Genomic DNA, 27182 nt, shown 5'->3' with positions numbered 1-27182 from the left:
ATAAGGAATAGGATGCCATTTCATACACTTCCAGTGTAACCGTCTTCAAGCAGCAAATCAGATGCAAGTATTTCAGTAGGAGGCTAGCAGGCCACTGTTGGCTCTTTAGGCAATAATATGACCCTAAGATGAAGTCACAGACATTGCAACTGTAGTCGACTCCCACACGTCAGGCAGGGCAACACAGACACAGCATTATGCCCAGTGAGTACCGACTGGTACCATCGTCTCCTCTCCTCGTCCTCTCTACGGACTTCATTTGTCGTGTCGTCTGAAAACCAGGACATGGAACTATATAATGTTCAAGGAAAACAGCAAACTGCAAATATCCTCCTGGGTTGTCTGGTGTTGTTTTTACTTTCTGTACTCTGTCCAGCTGAGAAACGTGAGTAGTGATGGTTCTATTGTGAGTAGTGATGGTTCTATTGTGAGTAGTGATGGTTCTATTGTGAGTAGTGATGGTTCTATTGTGAGTAGTGATGGTTCTATTGTGAGTAGTGATGGTTCTATTGTGAGTAGTGATGGTTGTAGTGTGAGTAGTGATGGTTGTAGTGTGAGTAGTGATGGTTCTATTGTGAGTAGTGATGGTTCTAGTGTGAGTAGTGATGGTTCTATTGTGAGTAGTGATGGTTCTAGTGTGAGTAGTGATGGTTCTATTGTGAGTAGTGATGGTTCTATTGTGAGTAGTGATGGTTGTAGTGTGAGTAGTGATGGTTCTAGTGTGAGTAGTGATGGTTCTAGTGTGAGTAGTGATGGTTGTAGTGTGAGTAGTGATGGTTCTAGTGTGAGTAGTGATGGTTCTAGTGTGAGTAGTGATGGTTCTAGTGTGAGTAGTGATGGTTCTATTGTGAGTAGTGATGGTTCTATTGTGAGTAGTGATGGTTCTAGTGTGAGTAGTGATGGTTCTAGTGTGAGTAGTGATGGTTCTAGTGTGAGTAGTGATGGTTCTATTGTGAGTAGTGATGGTTCTAGTGTGAGTAGTGATGGTTCTATTGTGAGTAGTGATGGTTGTAGTGTGAGTAGTGATGGTTCTATTGTGAGTAGTGATGGTTCTAGTGTGAGTAGTGATGGTTCTAGTGTGAGTAGTGATGGTTCTAGTGTGAGTAGTGATGGTTCTATTGTGAGTAGTGATGGTTCTATTGTGAGTAGTGATGGTTCTATTGTGAGTAGTGATGGTTCTATTGTGAGTAGTGACGGTTCTATTGTGATGGTTCTACACACAGTGTCCATCTTAGGTTACACAGGCTGATTTCGTTCATTTAGTTTAAAGTGAATAAGTCTGCCTAGGACCAGTTCTTAACCCCCCCAAAGACATCCAGGATTATAGGACATTGCTTGAACATTTCACAAGCTACAAAAAGGAAATTTTTAAACATGAATCAAATGCACTGTCCTCAAGCACAGTGCAATCTGACCTCTTATCAAAAATGGGTTTTATATATTGGTAACTACCTCTGTCAATGTTTCACAGGCCTTGTGGCCTGCACGTCATACTGACCACGGGCCAGATTCTGGTTTAGGAAGTTATGCCTTTCCTCCACGCGCTAGCGGTGCGCAGGTCAACTGTTGGCTCACCCACCCGCCATTGCTGATAACGCATCCGCAACCGCCAGACTCTATGTGATAAAGTGAAAATCTGAGACCCGCACCCAACCCTAACCCACTACTATACAACATGTGCTGTGGGCTACAGTCAGAGACAGCAGAAGGATTTTTTTAACAGGAGGTGCAGGATATTTTTAGTTGTTGCCTGATATGAATATGTTTCTGCTTATAATTTCCAGCATGTTGGTAGGCTATTTGTAAGTGAACTTGTCTGTAATTAGATGCAGATTCTCTTCTGTCATTTATAAATGGACCTAGAAGATTAAGTCAACCCTTTTGCTCAACAGAATAATGTGATCGATAGATCGATAGAATGAATGCTTCAATACAGTTGAGATCGGTAAAGTTTTCTCCGTCATCTCGGATTCTTTCTCGGAGCAAAGACCTTTAGGGACCAGCGATAAAATGCAATAATTATTTTAAAAACTGGAAAGTTTTTCTGTGCAAAATGTCCAGTTTCACCGGTTGTAAGGAAATAGAAATATGTGAAAACGACCCAACATGTTTCTGATAAGATTTCAGTTTGGCTTAGATGCATATTTTCTGTTTTTGAAATAGTATGAGGTTTAATGAGGCTGATAAAGACAGCACCTTCACTTTTAGAGACGGTCCCTAACCTCGCTATCAGGTTTTATGATGCTGATAAAGACAGCACCTTCACCTTTAGAGACGGCCCCTAACCACGTTATCAGGTTTTATGATGCTGATAAAGACAGCACCTTCACCTTTAGAGACAGTCCCTAACCACGCTATCAGGTTTTATGATGCTGATAAAGACAGCACCTTCACCTTTAGAGATGGTCCCTAACCACACTATCAGGTTTTATGATGCTGATAAAGACAGCACCTTCACTTTAGAGACGGTCCCTAACCTCGCTGTCAGGTTTTATGAAGCTGATAAAGACAGCACCTTCACCTTTAGAGATGGTCCCTAACCACGCTATCAGGTTTTATGATGCTGATAAAGACAGCACCTTTACCTTTAGAGATGGTCCCTAACCACACTATCAGGTTTTATGATGCTGATAAAGACAGCACCTTCACCTTTAGAGACGGTCCCTAACCACGCTATCAGGTTTTATGATGCTGATAAAGACAGCACCTTCACCTTTAGAGACGGTCCCTAACCACGCTATCAGGTTTTATGATGCTGATAAAGACAGCACCTTCACCTTTAGAGATGGTCCCTAACCACGCTATCAGGTTTTATGATGCTGATAAAGACAGCACCTTCACCTTTAGAGATGGTCCCTAACCACGCTATCAGGTTTTATGATGCTGATAAAGACAGCACCTTCACCTTTAGAGATGGTCCCTAACCACGCTATCAGGTTTTATGATGCTGATAAAGACAGCACCTTCACCTTTAGAGACGGTCCCTAACCACACTATCAGGTTTTATGATGCTGATAAAGACAGCACCTTCACCTTTAGAGACGGTCCCTAACCACGCTATCAGGTTTTATGATGCTGATAAAGACAGCACCTTCACCTGTAGAGACGGTCCCTAACCACGCTATCAGGTTTTATGATGCTGATAAAGACAGCACCTTCACCTTTAGAGACGGTCCCTAACCACGCTATCAGGTTTTATGATGCTGATAAACACAGCATCTCTACAGATGTTCCACTGTGTGGCCAAAGGTATGTGGACACCCCTTGAAATGACTGGATTTGGCTATTTCAGCCACACCGTTGCTGACAGTTGTATAAAATCGAACACACAGCCATGCAATCTCCATAGACAAACATTGGCAGTAGAATGGGCTGTACTGAAGAGCTCAGTTACTTTCAACGTGGCACCGTCATACAAGCCAGTTCGTCAAATTTCTGCCCTGCTATAGCTGTTGCTATTGTGAAGTGGAAATGTCTAGGAGCAACAACGGCTCAACCGTGAAGTGGTAGGCCACACACGCGCTGACAGGACAGGACCGCCGAGTACTGAAGCACCATAGCTCGTAAAAATCATCTGTCCTCGGTTGCAACACTCACCACCGACTGCCTCTGGAAGCAATGTCAGCACGATAACTGTTTGTCGAGAGCTTCATGAAATGGGTTTCCATAGCTGAGCAGCCACACACAAGCCTAAGATAACCATGAGCAATGCCAAATGTTGGCTGGAGTGGTGTAAATCTTCACCATCATTGGACTCTGGAGCAGTGGAAACGTGTTCTCTGGAATGACGAATCTGGTAGTCCGATGGATGAATCAGGGTCTGGCGGATGCCAGGAGAACGCTACCTGCCCGAATGCATAGTGTCAACTGTAAAGTTTGGTGGAGGAGGAATAATGGTCAGGGGCTGTTTTTCATGGTTCGAGCTAGCCCCCCCACCCCCCACCCCCCAGGATACAATGATATTCTAGACGATTCTGTTCTTCCAACTTTGTGGCAATAGTTTGGGGAAGGCCGTGTCTTGTTTCAGCATGACAATACCCCCGTGCTTAAAGCGTGTTGAGTAGTGGCCATGTAGTTTATCTAACTATGTATTTGTATGCTGAGTTTTCACATACCGTCAAGATGCTGAAAGAAAGAAATCATATTTCTCCACTCCTCTTCCCAAGTCAAAATGTAGCTTACATTTGGCGTAAGCCTATCGTTTTACTGCAAGAAATGCTGCAGGAGTTAATATTAAGGCTATGCGAGAGGTTATAGACCTACAATCAGTGTCCAGATTTCAGTTGTTCATTTAACCCATCAGAACAGTAGACCACAGTTCCCTTGACAGGCCACAGGCATAATCAAAGTCCCCATCGTGTGACTGTCGAATTTGTATAGCGCCTCACAATCATCACACATAACACTGCTAGCTGGGAAAATAATGTACAATGTACGTAATAAACCCTTTGAATTGACTGATGTCTGGGGGACTTTCAGCAGCAGTCGTTACCTCAGCTGACTCAATATTATTTTCTTCATTAATATTATTATTATTATTTGTGGTTTTTGCGTTGAATAATTTATTTTCTAACCTTGAATGTGAAGTTCATTCTGTTTCTTTTTGTTGTTGTCATTGAAGCTAATACCGGTAGAGAGATGGGAGGGGGGTGTTCCTGTGTTGGGGAGGGAGGGGGGTGTTCCTGTGTAGGGGAGGGAGGGGGGTGTTCCTGTGTTGGGGAGGGAAGGGTTTTGTACGATGTGCTGCCGTGTAGCATGGTGTTTTGTGTAGGTGGAAGGAATAACGGGGCATTATCTGTGTCATATTTTGCGGATTGTTAAATTGTAAAAAATGACAATAAATATATTGTAAAACAAAATTTAAAAAACATAGCTAGCTGTCACTGCTATCATCCTATTTTACCACCAAATCATTCCCAAACATTAAACTACTTCTCTGGTCCTCCCTTCTATAACATTAGACTACTGTTCTGGTCCTCTCTTCTATAACATTAGACTACTGTTCTGGTCCTCTCTTCTATAACAGACTACTGTTCTGGTCCTCTCTTCTATAACATTAGACTACTGTTCTGGTCCTCTCTTCTATAACATTAGACTACTGTTCTGGTCCTCTCTTCTATAACATTAGACTACTGTTCTGGTCCTCTCTTCTATAACAGACTACTGTTCTGGTCCTCTCTTCTATAACAGACTACTGTTCTGGTCCTCTCTTCTATAACATTAGACTACTGTTCTGGTCCTCTCTTCTATAACATCAGACTACTGTTCTGGTCCTCTCTTCTATAACATTAGACTACTGTTCTGGTCTTCTCTTCTATAACATCAGACTACTGTTCTGGTCCTCTCTTCTATAACATCAGACTACTGTTCTGGTCCTCTCTTCTATAACAGACTACTGTTCTGGTCCTCTCTTCTATAACATTAGACTACTGTTCTGGTCCTCTCTTCTATAACATTAGACTACTGTTCTGGTCCTCTCTTCTATAACATTAGACTACTGTTCTGGTCCTCTCTTCTATAACAGACTACTGTTCTGGTCCTCTCTTCTATAACATCAGACTACTGTTCTGGTCCTCTCTTCTATAACAGACTACTGTTCTGGTCCTCTCTTCTATAACATTAGACTACTGTTCTGGTCCTCTCTTCTATAACATTAGACTACTGTTCTGGTCCTCTCTTCTATAACATTAGACTACTGTTCTGGTCCTCTCTTCTATAACATTAGACTACTGTTCTGGTCCTCTCTTCTATAACATTAGACTACTGTTCTGGTCCTCTCTTCTATAACAGACTACTGTTCTGGTCCTCTCTTCTATAACATTAGACTACTGTTCTGGTCCTCTCTTCTATAACATTAGACTACTGTTCTGGTCCTCTCTTCTATAACATTAGACTACTGTTCTGGTCCTCTCTTCTATAACAGACTACTGTTCTGGTCCTCTCTTCTATAACATTAGACTACTGTTCTGGTCCTCTCTTCTATAACATTAGACTACTGTTCTGGTCCTCTCTTCTATAACATTAGACTACTGTTCTGGTCCTCTCTTCAATAACATTAGACTACTGTTCTGGTCCTCTCTTCTATAACATCAGACTACTGTTCTGGTCCTCTCTTCTATAACATTAGACTACTGTTCTGGTCCTCTCTTCTATAACATCAGACTACTGTTCTGGTCCTCTCTTCTATAACATCAGACTACTGTTCTGGTCCTCTCTTCTATAACATTAGACTACTGTTCTGGTCCTCTCTTCTATAACATTAGACTACTGTTCTGGTCCTCTCTTCTATAACATTAGACTACTGTTCTGGTCCTCTCTTCTATAACATTAGACTACTGTTCTGGTCCTCTCTTCTATAACATTAGACTACTGTTCTGGTCCTCTCTTCTATAACATTAGACTACTGTTCTGGTCCTCTCTTCTATAACATCAGACTACTGTTCTGGTCCTCTCTTCTATAACATTAGACTACTGTTCTGGTCCTCTCTTCTATAACAGACTACTGTTCTGGTCCTCTCTTCTATAACATTAGACTACTGTTCTGGTCCTCTCTTCTATAACATCAGACTACTGTTCTGGTCCTCTCTTCTATAACATCAGACTACTGTTCTGGTCCTCTCTTCTATAACATTAGACTACTGTTCTGGTCCTCTCTTCTATAACATTAGACTACTGTTCTGGTCCTCTCTTCTATAACATTAGACTACTGTTCTGGTCCTCTCTTCTATAACATTAGACTACTGTTCTGGTCCTCTCTTCTATAACATTAGACTACTGTTCTGGTCTTCTCTTCTATAACATTAGACTACTGTTCTGGTCCTCTCTTCTATAACATTAGACTACTGTTCTGGTCCTCTCTTCTATAACATTAGACTACTGTTCTGGTCCTCTCTTCTATAACATTAGACTACTGTTCTGGTCCTCTCTTCTATAACAGACTACTGTTCTGGTCCTCTCTTCTATAACAGACTACTGTTCTGGTCCTCTCTTCTATAACATTAGACTACTGTTCTGGTCCTCTCTTCTATAACATTAGACTACTGTTCTGGTCCTCTCTTCTATAACAGACTACTGTTCTGGTCCTCTCTTCTATAACAGACTACTGTTCTGGTCCTCTCTTCTATAACATCAGACTACTGTTCTGGTCCTCTCTTCTATAACATTAGACTACTGTTCTGGTCTTCTCTTCTATAACATCAGACTACTGTTCTGGTCCTCTCTTCTATAACATCAGACTACTGTTCTGGTCCTCTCTTCTATAACAGACTACTGTTCTGGTCCTCTCTTCTATAACATTAGACTACTGTTCTGGTCCTCTCTTCTATAACATTAGACTACTGTTCTGGTCCTCTCTTCTATAACATTAGACTACTGTTCTGGTCCTCTCTTCTATAACAGACTACTGTTCTGGTCCTCTCTTCTATAACATCAGACTACTGTTCTGGTCCTCTCTTCTATAACAGACTACTGTTCTGGTCCTCTCTTCTATAACATTAGACTACTGTTCTGGTCCTCTCTTCTATAACATTAGACTACTGTTCTGGTCCTCTCTTCTATAACATTAGACTACTGTTCTGGTCCTCTCTTCTATAACATTAGACTACTGTTCTGGTCCTCTCTTCTATAACATTAGACTACTGTTCTGGTCCTCTCTTCTATAACAGACTACTGTTCTGGTCCTCTCTTCTATAACATTAGACTACTGTTCTGGTCCTCTCTTCTATAACATTAGACTACTGTTCTGGTCCTCTCTTCTATAACATTAGACTACTGTTCTGGTCCTCTCTTCTATAACAGACTACTGTTCTGGTCCTCTCTTCTATAACATTAGACTACTGTTCTGGTCCTCTCTTCTATAACATTAGACTACTGTTCTGGTCCTCTCTTCTATAACATTAGACTACTGTTCTGGTCCTCTCTTCAATAACATTAGACTACTGTTCTGGTCCTCTCTTCTATAACATCAGACTACTGTTCTGGTCCTCTCTTCTATAACATTAGACTACTGTTCTGGTCCTCTCTTCTATAACATCAGACTACTGTTCTGGTCCTCTCTTCTATAACATCAGACTACTGTTCTGGTCCTCTCTTCTATAACATTAGACTACTGTTCTGGTCCTCTCTTCTATAACATTAGACTACTGTTCTGGTCCTCTCTTCTATAACATTAGACTACTGTTCTGGTCCTCTCTTCTATAACATTAGACTACTGTTCTGGTCCTCTCTTCTATAACATTAGACTACTGTTCTGGTCCTCTCTTCTATAACATTAGACTACTGTTCTGGTCCTCTCTTCTATAACATCAGACTACTGTTCTGGTCCTCTCTTCTATAACATTAGACTACTGTTCTGGTCCTCTCTTCTATAACAGACTACTGTTCTGGTCCTCTCTTCTATAACATTAGACTACTGTTCTGGTCCTCTCTTCTATAACATCAGACTACTGTTCTGGTCCTCTCTTCTATAACATCAGACTACTGTCCTGGTCCTCTCTTCTATAACATTAGACTACTGTTCTGGTCCTCTCTTCTATAACATTAGACTACTGTTCTGGTCCTCTCTTCTATAACATTAGACTACTGTTCTGGTCCTCTCTTCTATAACATTAGACTACTGTTCTGGTCCTCTCTTCTATAACATTAGACTACTGTTCTGGTCTTCTCTTCTATAACATTAGACTACTGTTCTGGTCCTCTCTTCTATAACATTAGACTACTGTTCTGGTCCTCTCTTCTATAACATTAGACTACTGTTCTGGTCCTCTCTTCTATAACATTAGACTACTGTTCTGGTCCTCTCTTCTATAACAGACTACTGTTCTGGTCCTCTCTTCTATAACAGACTACTGTTCTGGTCCTCTCTTCTATAACAGACTACTGTTCTGGTCCTCTCTTCTATAACATTAGACTACTGTTCTGGTCCTCTCTTCTATAACAGACTACTGTTCTGGTCCTCTCTTCTATAACAGACTACTGTTCTGGTCCTCTCTTCTATAACATTAGACTACTGTTCTGGTCCTCTCTTCTATAACAGACTACTGTTCTGGTCCTCTCTTCTATAACATTAGACTACTGTTCTGGTCCTCTCTTCTATAACATTAGACTACTGTTCTGGTCCTCTCTTCAATAACATTAGACTACTGTTCTGGTCCTCTCTTCTATAACATCAGACTACTGTTCTGGTCCTCTCTTCTATAACATTAGACTACTGTTCTGGTCCTCTCTTCTATAACATCAGACTACTGTTCTGGTCCTCTCTTCTATAACATTAGACTACTGTTCTGGTCCTCTCTTCTATAACATTAGACTACTGTTCTGGTCCTCTCTTCTATAACATTAGACTACTGTTCTGGTCCTCTCTTCTATAACATTAGACTACTGTTCTGGTCCTCTCTTCTATAACATTAGACTACTGTTCTGGTCCTCTCTTCTATAACATTAGACTACTGTTCTGGTCCTCTCTTCTATAACATCAGACTACTGTTCTGGTCCTCTCTTCTATAACATTAGACTACTGTTCTGGTCCTCTCTTCTATAACAGACTACTGTTCTGGTCCTCTCTTCTATAACATTAGACTACTGTTCTGGTCCTCTCTTCTATAACATTAGACTACTGTTCTGGTCCTCTCTTCTATAACATCAGACTACTGTTCTGGTCCTCTCTTCTATAACATCAGACTACTGTTCTGGTCCTCTCTTCTATAACATTAGACTACTGTTCTGGTCCTCTCTTCTATAACATTAGACTACTGTTCTGGTCCTCTCTTCTATAACATTAGACTACTGTTCTGGTCCTCTCTTCTATAACATTAGACTACTGTTCTGGTCCTCTCTTCTATAACATTAGACAACTGTTCTGGTCTTCTCTTCTATAACATTAGACTACTGTTCTGGTCCTCTCTTCTATAACATTAGACTACTGTTCTGGTCCTCTCTTCTATAACAGACTACTGTTCTGGTCCTCTCTTCTATAACAGACTACTGTTCTGGTCCTCTCTTCTATAACATTAGACTACTGTTCTGGTCCTCTCTTCTATAACATTAGACTACTGTTCTGGTCCTCTCTTCTATAACAGACTACTGTTCTGGTCCTCTCTTCTATAACAGACTACTGTTCTGGTCCTCTCTTCTATAACAGACTACTGTTCTGGTCCTCTCTTCTATAACATCAGACTACTGTTCTGGTCCTCTCTTCTATAACAGACTACTGTTCTGGTCCTCTCTTCTATAACATTAGACTACTGTTCTGGTCCTCTCTTCTATAACATCAGACTACTGTTCTGGTCCTCTCTTCTATAACATTAGACTACTGTTCTGGTCCTCTCTTCTATAACATTAGACTACTGTTCTGGTCCTCTCTTCTATAACAGACTACTGTTCTGGTCCTCTCTTCTATAACATTAGACTACTGTTCTGGTCCTCTCTTCTATAACATTAGACTACTGTTCTGGTCCTCTCTTCTATAACATTAGACTACTGTTCTGGTCCTCTCTTCTATAACAGACTACTGTTCTGGTCCTCTCTTCTATAACAGACTACTGTTCTGGTCCTCTCTTCTATAACATTAGACTACTGTTCTGGTCCTCTCTTCTATAACAGACTACTGTTCTGGTCCTCTCTTCTATAACATTAGACTACTGTTCTGGTCCTCTCTTCTATAACATTAGACTACTGTTCTGGTCCTCTCTTCTATAACAGACTACTGTTCTGGTCCTCTCTTCTATAACAGACTACTGTTCTGGTCCTCTCTTCTATAACATTAGACTACTGTTCTGGTCTTCTCTTCTATAACATTAGACTACTGTTCTGGTCCTCTCTTCTATAACATTAGACTACTGTTCTGGTCCTCTCTTCTATAACATTAGACTACTGTTCTGGTCCTCTCTTCTATAACATTAGACTACTGTTCTGGTCCTCTCTTCTATAACATTAGACTACTGTTCTGGTCCTCTCTTCTATAACATTAGACTACTGTTCTGGTCCTCTCTTCTATAACATTAGACTACTGTTCTGGTCCTCTCTTCTATAACATTAGACTACTGTTCTGGTCCTCTCTTCTATAACATTAGACTACTGTTCTGGTCCTCTCTTCTATAACATTAGACTACTGTTCTGGTCCTCTCTTCTATAACATTAGACTACTGTTCTGGTCCTCTCTTCTATAACATCAGACTACTGTTCTGGTCCTCTCTTCTATAACATTAGACTACTGTTCTGGTCCTCTCTTCTATAACATTAGACTACTGTTCTGGTCCTCTCTTCTATAACATTAGACTACTGTTCTGGTCCTCTCTTCTATAACATTAGACTACTGTTCTGGTCCTCTCTTCTATAACATTAGACTACTGTTCTGGTCCTCTCTTCTATAACATTAGACTACTGTTCTGGTCCTCTCTTCTATAACATTAGACTACTGTTCTGGTCCTCTCTTCTATAACAGACTACTGTTCTGGTCCTCTCTTCTATAACATTAGACTACTGTTCTGGTCCTCTCTTCTATAACATTAGACTACTGTTCTGGTCCTCTCTTCTATAACATTAGACTACTGTTCTGGTCCTCTCTTCTATAACATTAGACTACTGTTCTGGTCCTCTCTTCTATAACATTAGACTACTGTTCTGGTCCTCTCTTCTATAACAGACTACTCTTCTGGTCCTCTCTTCTATAACAGACTACTGTTCTGGTCCTCTCTTCTATAACATTAGACTACTGTTCTGGTCTTCTCTTCTATAACAGACTACTGTTCTGGTCCTCTCTTCTATAGCATCAGACTACTGTTCTGGTCCTCTCTTCTATAACATTAGACTACTGTTCTGGTCCTCTCTTCTATAACATTAGACTACTGTTCTGGTCCTCTCTTCTATAACAGACTACTGTTCTGGTCCTCTCTTCTATAACAGACTACTGTTCTGGTCCTCTCTTCTATAACATTAGACTACTGTTCTGGTCCTCTCTTCTATAACATTAGACTACTGTTCTGGTCCTCTCTTCTATAACATTAGACTACTGTTCTGGTCCTCTCTTCTATACCATTAGACTACTGTTCTGGTCCTCTCTTCTATAACAGACTACTGTTCTGGTCCTCTCTTCTATAGCATCAGACTACTGTTCTGGTCCTCTCTTCTATAACAGACTACTGTTCTGGTCCTCTCTTCTATAACATTAGACTACTGTTCTGGTCTTCTCTTCTATAACAGACTACTGTTCTGGTCCTCTCTTCTATAACAGACTACTGTTCTGGTCCTCTCTTCTATAACATTAGACTACTGTTCTGGTCCTCTCTTCTATAACATTAGACTACTGTTCTGGTCCTCTCTTCTATAACAGACTACTGTTCTGGTCCTCTCTTCTATAACATTAGACTACTGTTCTGGTCCTCTCTTCTATAACATTAGACTACTGTTCTGGTCCTCTCTTCTATAACATTAGACTACTGTTCTGGTCCTCTCTTCTATACCATTAGACTACTGTTCTGGTCCTCTCTTCTATAACAGACTACTGTTCTGGTCCTCTCTTCTATAGCATCAGACTACTGTTCTGGTCATCTCTTCTATAACAGACTACTGTTCTGGTCCTCTCTTCTATAACATTAGACTACTGTTCTGGTCTTCTCTTCTATAACATTAGACTACTGTTCTGGTCCTCTCTTCTATAACAGACTACTGTTCTGGTCCTCTCTTCTATAACATTAGACTACTGTTCTGGTCCTCTCTTCTATAACATTAGACTACTGTTCTGGTCCTCTCTTCTATAACAGACTACTGTTCTGGTCCTCTCTTCTATAACAGACTACTGTTCTGGTCCTCTCTTCTATAACATTAGACTACTGTTCTGGTCCTCTCTTCTATAACATTAGACTACTGTTCTGGTCCTCTCTTCTATAACATTAGACTACTGTTCTGGTCCTCTCTTCTATACCATTAGACTACTGTTCTGGTCCTCTCTTCTATAACAGACTACTGTTCTGGTCCTCTCTTCTATAACAGACTACTGTTCTGGTCCTCTCTTCTATAACATTAGACTACTGTTCTGGTCCTCTCTTCTATAACATTAGACTACTGTTCTGGTCCTCTCTTCTATAACATTAGACTACTGTTCTGGTCCTCTCTTCTATAACATTAGACTACTGTTCTGGTCCTCTCTTCTATAACATTAGACTACTGTTCTGGTCCTCTCTTCTATAACATTAGACTACTGTTCTGGTCCTCTCTTCTATAACATTAGACTACTGTTCTGGTCCTCTCTTCTATAACATTAGACTACTGTTCTGGTCCTCTCTTCTATAACATCAGACTACTGTTCTGGTCCTCTCTTCTATAACATTAGACTACTGTTCTGGTCCTCTCTTCTATAACATTAGACTACTGTTCTGGTCCTCTCTTCTATAACATTAGACTACTGTTCTGGTCCTCTCTTCTATAACATTAGACTACTGTTCTGGTCCTCTCTTCTATAACATTAGACTACTGTTCTGGTCCTCTCTTCTATAACATTAGACTACTGTTCTGGTCCTCTCTTCTATAACATTAGACTACTGTTCTGGTCCTCTCTTCTATAACAGACTACTGTTCTGGTCCTCTCTTCTATAACATTAGACTACTGTTCTGGTCCTCTCTTCTATAACATTAGACTACTGTTCTGGTCCTCTCTTCTATAACATTAGACTACTGTTCTGGTCCTCTCTTCTATAACATTAGACTACTGTTCTGGTCCTCTCTTCTATAACATTAGACTACTGTTCTGGTCCTCTCTTCTATAACAGACTACTGTTCTGGTCCTCTCTTCTATAACATTAGACTACTGTTCTGGTCCTCTCTTCTATAACATTAGACTACTGTTCTGGTCCTCTCTTCTATAACATTAGACTACTGTTCTGGTCCTCTCTTCTATAACATTAGACTACTGTTCTGGTCCTCTCTTCTATAACAGACTACTCTTCTGGTCCTCTCTTCTATAACAGACTACTGTTCTGGTCCTCTCTTCTATAACATTAGACTACTGTTCTGGTCTTCTCTTCTATAACAGACTACTGTTCTGGTCCTCTCTTCTATAGCATCAGACTACTGTTCTGGTCCTCTCTTCTATAACATTAGACTACTGTTCTGGTCCTCTCTTCTATAACAGACTACTGTTCTGGTCCTCTCTTCTATAACATTAGACTACTGTTCTGGTCCTCTCTTCTATAACATTAGACTACTGTTCTGGTCCTCTCTTCTATAACATTAGACTACTGTTCTGGTCCTCTCTTCTATACCATTAGACTACTGTTCTGGTCCTCTCTTCTATAACAGACTACTGTTCTGGTCCTCTCTTCTATAGCATCAGACTACTGTTCTGGTCCTCTCTTCTATAACAGACTACTGTTCTGGTCCTCTCTTCTATAACATTAGACTACTGTTCTGGTCTTCTCTTCTATAACAGACTACTGTTCTGGTCCTCTCTTCTATAACAGACTACTGTTCTGGTCCTCTCTTCTATAACATTAGACTACTGTTCTGGTCCTCTCTTCTATAACATTAGACTACTGTTCTGGTCCTCTCTTCTATAACAGACTACTGTTCTGGTCCTCTCTTCTATAACATTAGACTACTGTTCTGGTCCTCTCTTCTATAACATTAGACTACTGTTCTGGTCCTCTCTTCTATAACATTAGACTACTGTTCTGGTCCTCTCTTCTATACCATTAGACTACTGTTCTGGTCCTCTCTTCTATAACAGACTACTGTTCTGGTCCTCTCTTCTATAGCATCAGACTACTGTTCTGGTCATCTCTTCTATAACAGACTACTGTTCTGGTCCTCTCTTCTATAACATTAGACTACTGTTCTGGTCTTCTCTTCTATAACATTAGACTACTGTTCTGGTCCTCTCTTCTATAACAGACTACTGTTCTGGTCCTCTCTTCTATAACATTAGACTACTGTTCTGGTCCTCTCTTCTATAACATTAGACTACTGTTCTGGTCCTCTCTTCTATAACAGACTACTGTTCTGGTCCTCTCTTCTATAACAGACTACTGTTCTGGTCCTCTCTTCTATAACATTAGACTACTGTTCTGGTCCTCTCTTCTATAACATTAGACTACTGTTCTGGTCCTCTCTTCTATAACATTAGACTACTGTTCTGGTCCTCTCTTCTATACCATTAGACTACTGTTCTGGTCCTCTCTTCTATAACAGACTACTGTTCTGGTCCTCTCTTCTATAGCATCAGACTACTGTTCTGGTCCTCTCTTCTATAACAGACTACTGTTCTGGTCCTCTCTTCTATAACATTAGACTACTGTTCTGGTCTTCTCTTCTATAACAGACTACTGTTCTGGTCCTCTCTTCTATAACAGACTACTGTTCTGGTCCTCTCTTCTATAACATTAGACTACTGTTCTGGTCTTCTCTTCTATAACATTAGACTACTGTTCTGGTCCTCTCTTCTATAACAGACTACTGTTCTGGTCCTGTCTTCTATAACATTAGACTACTGTTCTGGTCCTCTCTTCTATAACATTAGACTACTGTTCTGGTCCTCTCTTCTATAACATTAGACTACTGTTCTGGTCCTCTCTTCTATAACATTAGACTACTGTTCTGGTCCTCTGTTCTATAACATTAGACTACTGTTCTGGTCCTCTCTTCTATAACATTAGACTACTGTTCTGGTCCTCTCTTCTATAACATTAGACTACTGTTCTGGTCCTCTGTTCTATAACATTAGACTACTGTTCTGGTCCTCTCTTCTATAACATTAGACTACTGTTCTGGTCCTCTCTTCTATAACATTAGACTACTGTTCTGGTCCTCTCTTCTATAACATTAGACTACTGTTCTGGTCCTCTCTTCTATAACAGACTACTGTTCTGGTCCTCTCTTCTATAACATTAGACTACTGTTCTGGTCCTCTCTTCTATAACATTAGACTACTGTTCTGGTCCTCTCTTCTATAACAGACTACTGTTCTGGTCCTCTCTTCTATAACATTAGACTTCTTCTCTGGGCCTCCCAACTCTTTATTTTTAACTCTACATTCCGCAGCTTTTCACTTATTTAATTAAACTCTGACATTGTTCTTTTAACCTCTGTGGATCTACATTAACCTTTTATTCCCGTCCCATAAGCCTTTGGCAATAAGATATGTAGGCTATTTGGTGCGTGGGAAGTTTAGGCTTAAATAGGCTACTAATCATCCCTGTTAGCCGAAAATAATGAACGAAAAACCTCAATGTAGCCTATAGATATATATTGCACAATAATTCTACATTTATGGATTTTTTAAAAGGTTTTGTTTTCTCTTTATTCAACCCGCTCGCCACCCCCCCGGCCTTCATCCACACAATATTCCATAACCCTAAACACACCCGCCCCGCGGACAACCCGGAGACTGCGGGGTTATGCGGTTATGAGTCAACCGCCGCATCACGCCTTTCCTTCTTGCTTCTCCGTATCTGATATTCAGACCTACCTTCTGAAGGTGCGTAATTAACAGGGTTTTGCAGGTGTGGTTCCCTTGCGCTTGCTGAATAAATAAACGTAGACCTAAATTCAACAACTGAAAACCCTCACAACTTGCTGGTCAACATATTGTCTCGTGGAGTTTTAATTCGATAAGGGTTTTCAGTACCTTTATCTTAAGCCATCCCCTTAAATAGTTATTTAACCCATGGTAATGTTGGACGTTTCGTATATATACAATTAGAATAGGGAGAATAGTGAATAGTGTACAATAGTAGGCTATGCCGTCGTCTATTGCCTGCACTAACCATGGAACTGTGGGAGTGCACAGCCAAGTATCGCCCCATGTGTGTCGGGCTCAAACTGTTACGTCTTGGTCTGCCCTCCGTTCCATAACGATTTAAATAGACTAAATGCACTGGCATAACGCTGCTTCTCTCGTCCCCGCGCAAGGTGTAGACTGCTGATCGCTGTCCATGGTGCTGAAATTGCGACATGTCTATGCGGCTGCGCAGCCTAATCGAATCGATCACAGGACTTGTTTAGTGCCAAGGCTTCGCTTCGTTTTAGCTAATGGGTAAATGTTTATTGGTAGAGCTATTTGTTCGTCATTTCCTCTTAAAGCCTAACCGTTCACGAAGCTCTACAGGGTGTCCCAATGCTGACATTTTTAGACTGTTGCCCGGTGGCAGAGGTGGAACAAGTACTCAAATTGTCATACTTGAGTAACAGTTAAGATACGTTAATAGAAAATGACTCAAGTAAAAGTGAAAGTAACCTCGTAAAATACTACTTGACTAAAAGTCTAAAAGTATCAGATTTGAAATGTACTTATAATAATAATAATAATATATGCCGGATGTTCGGAATGTTCGGAATTGAAATATTGCAGATTATAAAATAAATGTTTGTTGCAGCAGCATACTGATCATCTACCAATATATATATATATATATTTCTCCATAGGATATACAACTGTCCTGTATAGGCTTCCTGAACCTGCATGACATGAGCCGTCCTCGCGCTCTCTCCCATCTCGAATAGAACGTTGTTGTGCGTAAAACCAGTCAATGACTGGCAAATAATACAGTCAGTCACCCTCAAAACACTAGTTTACTAGGTATTGTTTCATTATGCAGTGTACTATCTACAGCTATACACAGTATTTATAAACTTATTATCAAAATAACATCTCAAATAGCCTAACAATAAGGGAGAAAGTAGTCTGCTTGAGGATACTGTACTTTCAGACACTATTTATGGTTGAACTCCACGGGTTTTGTCTGGCTAATAGCCTTAACAAATGGGCTAAATTCAATTGAATTAAATCACATTTAATCCACCACGGCCTGTCGGCCCAAGTTGCCGACCCAACTGTTTTCTATGCTGAGTATTGCAAACCCAGACATTTCTGAGACATTGGGCATTATATGACCATTGCGCTGCACATAATTCAAATGAATTGTTGGATGATGGATGCCAAGATATACCAGAGATAAGGGACCGTTGATATTGTAACCACACAACTCAAACATCGGTTCACCAGTAGCCTATGAACGAAATTACAAACAACTTTATTGTTGTTGTTCGAGCCCTCAAGAACTGTTGTCTGCTAAAGAGTATGGTCTGTTCGCATCTGCAAATGTATGGGCTTTCCAGTACCCAGACGACCTGTCCCAAGAGCTTCCTATAGAGTTCATCTATTTCCAGTAGCCAGACGACCTGTCCCAAGAGCTTCCTATAGAGTTAATCTATTTCCAGTACCCAGACGACCTGTCCCAAGAGCTTCCTATAGAGTTAATCTATTTCCAGTACCCAGACGACCTGTCCCAAGAGCTTCCTATAGAGTTCATCTATTTCCAGTACCCAGACGACCTGTCCCAAGAGCTTCCTATAGAGTTCATCTATTTCCAGTAGCCAGACGACCTGTCCCAAGAGCTTCCTATAGAGTTAATCTCTTTCCAGTACCCAGACGACCTGTCCCAAGAGTTTCCTATAGAGTTAATCTATTTCCAGTAGCCAGACGACCTGTCCCAAGAGCTTCCGATAGAGTTAATCTCTTTCCAGTACCCAGACGACCTGTCCCAAGAGCTTCCTATAGAGTTAATCTATTTCCAGTACCCAGACGACCTGTCCCAAGAGCTTCCTATAGAGTTAATCTATTTCCAGTAGCCAGACGACCTGTCCCAAGAGCTTCCTATAGAGTTAATCTATTTCCAGTAGCCAGACGACCTGTCCCAAGAGCTTCCTATAGAGTTAATCTATTTCCAGTAGCCAGACGACCTGTCCCAAGAGCTTCCTATAGAGTTCACCTCTTTCCGTAACGTGTTGAGAGCGGGAATGGAGGAGAATGCGAGCCTCAATTAAAGATGGTACAGAATAGAAGATAAATACTGTATTTGAAGAACAACTCCGGTCTGCCCATGTTCCCTGATGTTGCTATGGCAACCAAGCAGGTTTTTGTTTACCTTCCCTGTGTTTGTTGCCTCTGCGGAGAGATCTGTTTTCTAAATTGAAACTCATGAAGAACTACATATGAAGCATTAAAGCTCCGGGTCTGATATGCGCTGTTGAACACCTGAGTAAACTCTGCTCATTACACTGGCGCCGTCGTAGGCTTGACCACGACATATATTCACCGATACCCCCTTGTACTTTCAATCAGTTTATTTTTTATTTTTCACTTTTTCAGTCACATTCCTGAAGCCCAATAAACAAACAATCACTTAGCTCTCTAGTACATATGGACATTAAGTTAACAACGTTAATGAATGACTTGTTGGAGGGCTGGAGGGCTACTCTCAAAATGATTTATTATACAAAATATAAAACATAGATATCGATGACAGGAGCGTGTGCCCCCCCCCCAGACCTCGTGGGTCTCCCACCTTGCGGGTAACGACTACGGGTCCTTCTTTTTGTGACGTCATCCTCCGTTACTAATGATCCTCAGCAACAACCACAAGGCCACGAGGCAAATGAAGGTAAACGAAACAATGGAATTAATAAATGGAATGATAATGTCGGCTACATACCAAATGAATGGAACTAACATTTGAATTTTCGTGTGTTTATTACGCCTACAGACTGTCCATACTGATAATGGCTATTATTTGACGTGATAGAAATAGGAGATAGAGAAAGTCGGGGTAGTCTATAATTAAGACATTCGAGTGTGCCCATCCCCGCAAGTGAAAAGGTCATTTTAAAAGGTCATTTAAATTCTGCATAATGACACAGCCTTTCATAAACTTTATTGTGGGAAAGTTGATGTGCTTCAGTTTGTTGCCATATGACTGGTTTCACATTTGTCTCTTGCGATTTTTAGGTAAAATAATTATAAAGCTAAGTGTCATTTCTATTTACAATCCCCTTGTCCAAACGGATTACTCATTTACCTAGCTCTTATCAATAGCTCTTATCAATAGCTCTTATCAATAGCTCTTATCAATAGCTCTTATCAATAGCTCTGATCAATAGCTCTTATCAATAGCTCTTATCAATAGCTCTGATCAATAGCTCTGATCAATAGCTCTTATCAATAGCTCTTATCAATAGCTCTGATCAATATCTCTTATCAATAGCTCTTATCAATAGCTCTTATCAATAGCTCTGATCAATAGCTCTTATCAATAGCTCTTATCAATAGCTCTCATCAATAGCTCTCATCAATAGCTCTCATCAATAGCTCTTATCAATAGCTCTTATCAATAGCTCTTATCAATAGCTCTTATCAATAGCTCTGATCAATAGTTCTTATCAATAGCTCTTATCAATAGCTCTTATCAATAGCTCTGATCAATAGCTCTGATCAGGTTGTAAATTACAGTGCTTGGAGAATGGTGCTATTTATATCGAGATAAAAAAAGTATATTCTTTTTCCACTTGGAGCTGACAGGTTCGCTAGACCTTATTCATGGTTTCCTGGCGCATAAAGGTGGTGGAATTCTGAGGGAATTAAGTCGAGGTCAGAATACAGTGTATCTGTAGACACGCCTCCTCCACCACACCTACATTAATACAGTGTATCTGTAGACACGCCTCCTCCACCACACCTACATTAATACAGTGTATCTGTAGACACGCCTCCTCCACCACACCTACATTAATACAGTGTATCTGTAGACACGCCTCCTCCACCACACCTCCATTAATACAGTGTATCTGTAGACACGCCTCCTCCACCACACCTTCATTAATACAGTGTATCTGTAGACACGCCTCCTCCACCACACCTCCATTAATACAGTGTATCTGTAGACACGCCTCCTCCACCACACCTCCATTAATACAGTGTATCTGTAGACACGCCTCCTCCACCACACCTCCATTAATACAGTGTATCTGTAGACACGCCTCCTCCACCACACCTCCATTAATACAGTGTATCTGTAGACACGCCTCCTCCACCACACCTCCATTAATACAGTGTATCTGTAGACACGCCTCCTCCACCACACCTCCATTAATACAGTGTATCTGTAGACACGCCTCCTCCACCACACCTCCATTATTACAGTGTATCTATAGACACACCTCCATTAATACAGTGTATCTGTAGACACACCTCCATTTATACAGTGTATCTGTAGACACGCCTCCTCCACCACACCTCCATTAATACAGTGTATCTGTAGACACACCTCCATTAATACAGTGTATCTGTAGACACACCTCCATTAATACAGTGTATCTGTAGACACACCTCCATTAATACAGTGTATCTGTAGACACACCTCCATTAATACAGTGTATCTGTAGACACGCCTCCTCCACCACACCTCCATTAATACAGTGTATCTGTAGACACGCCTCCTCCACCACACCTCCATTAATACAGTGTATCTGTAGACACACCTCCATTAATACAGTGTATCTGTAGACACGCCTCCTCCACCACACCTCCATTAATACAGTGTATCTGTAGACACGCCTCCTCCACCACACCTCCATTAATACAGTGTATCTGTAGACACACCTCCATTAATACAGTGTATCTGTAGACACGCCTCCTCCACCACACCTCCATTAATACAGTGTATCTGTAGACACGCCTCCTCCACTATAGTTTGTTGTTGTTTGTGTGCATGTCTGAGGTCAATCCATTTTCAAATTCAGCCAATTCCAATGTCTTGTACTTTCTGAATGAACTGAATGTAAATGGAACCCCAACCATTCATCTGTACCTGTTTCACCTCCTTTCTCATCATCCCATCTCTCTCCTTCTGTACAGTTTCTCCTGACCCCTGTACCTGTTTCACCTCCTTTCTCATCATCCCATCTCTCTCCTTCTGTACAGTTTCTCCTGAACCCTGTACCTGTGTCTGTTTGGCATCACTCTCAGTCTGTACAGTTTCCCCTGACCCCTGTACCTGTTTCACCTCCTTTCTCATCATCCCATCTCTCTCAGTCTGTACAGTTTCTCCTGACCCCTGTACCTGTGTCTGTTTGGCATCTCTCTCAGTCTGTACAGTTTCCCCTGACCCCTGTACCTGTTTCACCTCCTTTCTCATCATCCCATCTCTCTCAGTCTGTACAGTTTCTCCTGACCCCTGTACCTGTGTCTGTTTGGCATCTCTCTCAGTCTGTACAGTTTCTCCTGACCCCTGTACCTGTGTCTGTTTGACATCTCTCTCAGTCTGTACAGTTTCTCCTGACCCCTGTACCTGTGTCTGTTTGGCATCTCTCTCAGTGTGTACAGTTTCCCCTGACCCCTGACCCCTGTACCTGTGTCTGTTTGGCATCTCTCTCAGTCTGTACAGTTTCTCCTGAACTCTGTACCTGTGTCTGTTTGGCATCTCTCTCAGTCTGTACAGTTTCTCCTGACCCCTGTATCAGTGTCTGTTTGACATCTCTCTCTGTCTGTACAGTTTCTCCTGAACCCTGTATCTGTGTCTGTTTGACATCTCTCTCAGTCTGTACAGTTTCCCCTGACCCCTGTATCTGTGTCTGTTTGACATCTCTCTCAGTCTGTACAGTTTCCCCTGACCCCTGTATCTCTGTCTGTTTCACATCTCTCTCAGTCTGTACAGTTTCTCCTGACCCCTGTATCTGTGTCTGTTTGACATCTCTCTCAGTCTGTACAGTTTCTCCTGACCCCTGTATCTGTGTCTGTTTGACATCTCTCTCAGTCTGTACAGTTTCTCCTGAACCCTGTATCTGTGTCTGTTTGACATCTCTCTCAGTCTGTACAGTTTCCCCTGACCCCTGTATCTGTGTCTGTTTGACATCTCTCTCAGTCTGTACAGTTTCTCCTGACCCCGTGTCTATAAAAGAGAACAGCACTGTGGACGTTCTAGTAGCCAGAATCACCTGTAGTGACGATGTTCAGCTGACCGTCACGGAGAACCCTGCGGAGGCGTTCTACCTGCGGGGGACGGACCTCATCGCCAAGAGAGGACTGGACTTTGAGGTGAGAGCTCTAGGGGCAATGTATCAAGCTGATCTAGGATCAGTTTTGCTTTGTAGAATAGAAGGAATACAATCTGCGGGGGGGGCTGATCCTGGATCAGAACTCGTACTCTGAGATACTTTATACGTACAGCGTCAGAACTTAACATCCATAGCAATTTTTAACATGTCACAAAGTGCATTCATTTTAAAACTGTGTTTTCTTCTTGGACAAGTTCAGCTAGTGTTGTGAGGTATGGCTTGCATGCTCGACTGCAAAGTAGTTGGCCTGGAACGTTGCCATGAACCGGCTCAGTTACGGGGGGGGGGGGTCAAAGGTCATTTTTCCTTTGACAAAAAAGAAAGGTCGAGGGTCAATGAGGCATTCTGTCTGTGGTGTGAAATAACAGCTGCTGCATTTGTGTTCGTTTCCTAGTCTCTGCCCCGTGTGGATGATGCTCTGTGGGTCCGGGTGCGCTGCAACAGAACTGGCTCCAGATCAGTGAGTAGTAGTGATGACATGTCTCATGGTCATGATGCTCTGTGGGTCCGGGTGCGCTGCAACAGAACTGGCTCCAGATCAGTGAGTAGTAGTGATGACATGTCTCATGGTCATGATGCTCTGTGGGTCCGGGTGCGCTGCAACAGAACTGGCTCCAGATCAGTGAGTAGTAGTGATGACATGTCTCATGGTCATGATGCTCTGTGGGTCAGGGTGCGCTGCAACTGAACTGGCTCCAGATCAGTGAGTAGTAGTGATGACATGTCTCATGGTCATGATGCTCTGTGGGTCAGGGTGCGCTGCAACTGAACTGGCTCCAGATCAGTGAGTAGTAGTGATGACATGTCTCATGGTCATGGGGCTGTGGGTCAGGGTGCGCTGCAACAGAACTGGCTCCAGATCAGTGAGTAGTAGTGATGACATGTCTCATGGTCATGATGCTCTGTGGGTCCGGGTGCGCTGCAACAGAACTGGCTCCAGATCAGTGAGTAGTAGTGATGACATGTCTCATGGTCATGATGCTCTGTGGGTTATGTCCCAAATGGTCTATAGTAGTACCACTATATAGGGAATAGGGCTCTGGTCTATAGTAGTACCACTATATAGGGAATAGGGCTCTGGTCTATAGTAGTACCACTATATAGGGAATAGGGCTCTGGTCTATAGTAGTACCACTATATAGGGAATAGGGCTCTGGTCTATAGTAGTGTACTATATAGGGAATAGGGCTCTGGTCTATAGTAGTGTACTATATAGGGAATAGGGCTCTGGTCTATAGTAGTGTACTATATAGGGAATAGGGCTCTGGTCTATAGTAGTGTACTATATAGGGAATAGGGCTCTGGTCTATAGTAGTGTACTATATAGGGAATAGGGCTCTGGTCTATAGTAGTACCACTATATAGGGAATAGGGCTCTGGTCTATAGTAGTGTACTATATAGGGAATAGGGCTCTGGTCTATAGTAGTGTACTATATAGGGAATAGGGATCTGGTCTATAGTAGTGTACTATATAGGGAATAGGGCTCTGGTCTATAGTAGTACCACTATATAGGGAATAGGGCTCTGGTCTATAGTAGTACCACTATATAGGGAATAGGGCTCTGGTCTATAGTATTACCACTATATAGGGAATAGGGCTCTGGTCTATAGTAGTACCACTATATAGGGAATAGGGCTCTGGTCTATAGTAGTACCACTATATAGGGAATAGGGCTCTGGTCTATAGTAGTACCACTATATAGGGAATAGGGCTCTGGAATCCTAAGCATCAGTTAGTCTCTATTTCTGGGCTGTGCCTGTCAAACCAAAGGTCAAAGGTCAAACCATATTTCTGCTCTCTATGGGTGAAGAACTTCAATGTATAAAATATCTGGTTGTTTTCACATCAAGTCTTCAACTCTAAAAAAATAAGTAGGTTCTCTAAAATGCTTTGCTGCTTTCAAATGCCAACTAATAACGATTCATTCTTTTCTAAGGTGAACGTGTCTGTTGAAGTTTTCATTGAAAACGTGAACGATAATCCTCCAAACTTCGCTCAGAGTCATTACGTTCTCCAGGTGAACGAGGTGAGACCCTCTTCTATTTACCTTACTTCACTCAGAGTCATTACGTTCTCCAGGTGAACGAGGTGAGACCCTCTTCTATGTACCTTACTTCTCTCAGAGTCATTACGTTCTCCAGGTGAACGAGGTGAGACCCTCTTCTATGTACCTTACTTCACTCAGAGTCATTACGTTCTCCAGGTGAACGAGGTGAGACCCTCTTCTATTTACTATGTACCTTACTTCACTCAGAGTCATTACGTTCTCCAGGTGAACGAGGTGAGACCCTCTTCTATGTACCTTACTTCACTCAGAGTCATTACGTTCTCCAGGTGAACGAGGTGAGACCCTCTTCTATTTACTATGTACCTTACTTCACTCAGAGTCATTACGTTCTCCAGGTGAACGAGGTGAGACCCTCTTCTATGTACCTTACTTCTCTCAGAGTCATTACGTTCTCCAGGTGAACGAGGTGAGACCCTCTTCTATGTACCTTACTTCTCTCAGAGTCATTACGTTCTCCAGGTGAACGAGGTGAGACCCTCTTCTATTTACCTTACTTCACTCAGAGTCATTACGTTCTCCAGGTGAACGAGGTGAGACCCTCTTCTATGTACCTTACTTCACTCAGAGTCATTACGTTCTCCAGGTGAACGAGGTGAGACCCTCTTCTATTTACTATTTACCTTACTTCACTCAGAGTCATTACGTTCTCCAGGTGAACGAGGTGAGACCCTCTTCTATGTACCTTACTTCTCTCAGAGTCATTACGTTCTCCAGGTGAACGAGGTGAGACCCTCTTCTATGTACCTTACTTCGCTCAGAGTCATTACGTTCTCCAGGTGAACGAGGTGAGACCCTCTTCTATTTACTATGTACCTAACAGCATTAGACACTTCTCCGTGGGCCCAACAATACCATGGTGATTATGTTACGATGACAATAGTAATTAACTACTTGCACCCTTCATACATTGACTCCATGCTTCTACACCTGCATTGCTGGCTGTTTGGGGTTTTAGGCTGGGTTTCTGTACAGCACTTTGAGACATCAGCTGATGTACGAAGGGCTAAATAAATAAATAAATAAAATGTTTTTTTTTTATACAATACCACATCAGTTTGTATGAATAAACCTTCCATATCGGTACATTTCCATGAAGTAACATTTCTGTAATACAATATGTTGACTCTGAGCCCTCTCTCTCCCACAGCTGACTCCTGTGAACACCAGTGTTGGTCGGATAGAGGCCACAGACATTGACTCTGAGCCCTCTCTCTCCCACAGCTGACTCCTGTGAACACCAGTATTGGTCGGATAGAGGCCACAGACATTGACTCTGAGCCCTCTCTCTCCCACAGCTGACTCCTGTGAACACCAGTATTGGTCGGATAGAGGCCACAGACATTGACTCTGAGCCCTCTCTCTCCCACAGCTGACTCCTGTGAACAGCAGTATTGGTCGGATAGAGGCCACAGACATTGACTCTGAGCCCCCTCTCTCTCCCACAGCTGACTCCTGTGAACACCAGTGTTGGTCGGATAGAGGCCACAGACATTGACTCTGAGCCCCTGTACTATCGTTTAGAGTCAGCCACGGTAAGACCTTCCCTCCATCACCGATGAACACTATCACTGATCTGTTGATGCTGTTGTCTTGGTCCAGGTCTCTCCTGAAAATGTTTTTTATTTTATTTTTTATCTCAACAAGACAAACCTGGTATAAATAAAGGTTCAGTTAATTCATTGCTCAGCAGATTAAAGACGTTTGTCATTGTTGGTGTCACCAGAACAGGTATCTACGACTGGAGAATGCCAACACCCCCAACATACTGGTGCAAAACATAATTGACTACGACTCTGTCCAAAAGATCTCCCTGGTCTTACATGTACAGGTATACTGTTGTTGACATTCTGCCCTGCTGTTTATGTCAAATGGGATTACAAAGTATTCTAGAAATATACTAGAATCTGTAAAGTATTCAATAAATATACTAGAATTTGTAAAGTATTCCAGAAATATACTCTAATCTGTAAAAAATTAAAGAAATATACTAGAATCTGTGAAGTATTCAAGAAATATACTACAATCTGTAAAGTATTCAATAAATATACTATAATCTGTAAAGTATTCAATAAATGTACTAGAATCTGTAAAGTATTCCAGAAATATACTAGAATCTGTAAAGTATTCAAGAAATATACTTGAATCTGTAAAGTATTCCAGAAATATACTAGAATCTGTAAAATAACATAATCCTATAGTAGAGAACCAGGATCTGCTGTCCTCATCTCAATGCC

The 27182-nt window shown here is 41.6% G+C and overlaps 1 protein-coding gene across 1 annotated transcript in view; it reads left to right on the top strand.

Moving 5' to 3' along the window:
• Nucleotides 1–216: 216 nt before the first annotated feature.
• LOC124024510 (cadherin-related family member 5-like) overlaps nucleotides 217–27182 on the top strand; it is a 40743-nt gene continuing 13777 nt past the window's right edge. The window contains exons 1-8 of the mRNA XM_046338429.1: nucleotides 217–385; nucleotides 22686–22858; nucleotides 23273–23338; nucleotides 24817–24906; nucleotides 26096–26168; nucleotides 26264–26268; nucleotides 26394–26480; nucleotides 26672–26776. Coding sequence (XP_046194385.1) covers nucleotides 286–385; nucleotides 22686–22858; nucleotides 23273–23338; nucleotides 24817–24906; nucleotides 26096–26168; nucleotides 26264–26268; nucleotides 26394–26480; nucleotides 26672–26776 — 699 coding nt within the window. The 5' untranslated portion in view covers nucleotides 217–285. The remainder of the gene's footprint in view (nucleotides 386–22685; nucleotides 22859–23272; nucleotides 23339–24816; nucleotides 24907–26095; nucleotides 26169–26263; nucleotides 26269–26393; nucleotides 26481–26671; nucleotides 26777–27182) is intronic.

Source organism: Oncorhynchus gorbuscha, unplaced genomic scaffold (assembly GCF_021184085.1).
Source record: "Oncorhynchus gorbuscha isolate QuinsamMale2020 ecotype Even-year unplaced genomic scaffold, OgorEven_v1.0 Un_scaffold_1900, whole genome shotgun sequence".
Taxonomy (NCBI): domain Eukaryota; kingdom Metazoa; phylum Chordata; class Actinopteri; order Salmoniformes; family Salmonidae; genus Oncorhynchus; species Oncorhynchus gorbuscha.
The sequence above is the reverse complement of the archived record's forward strand: the minus strand, read 5'-3'. Positions and strand labels throughout refer to the sequence as shown.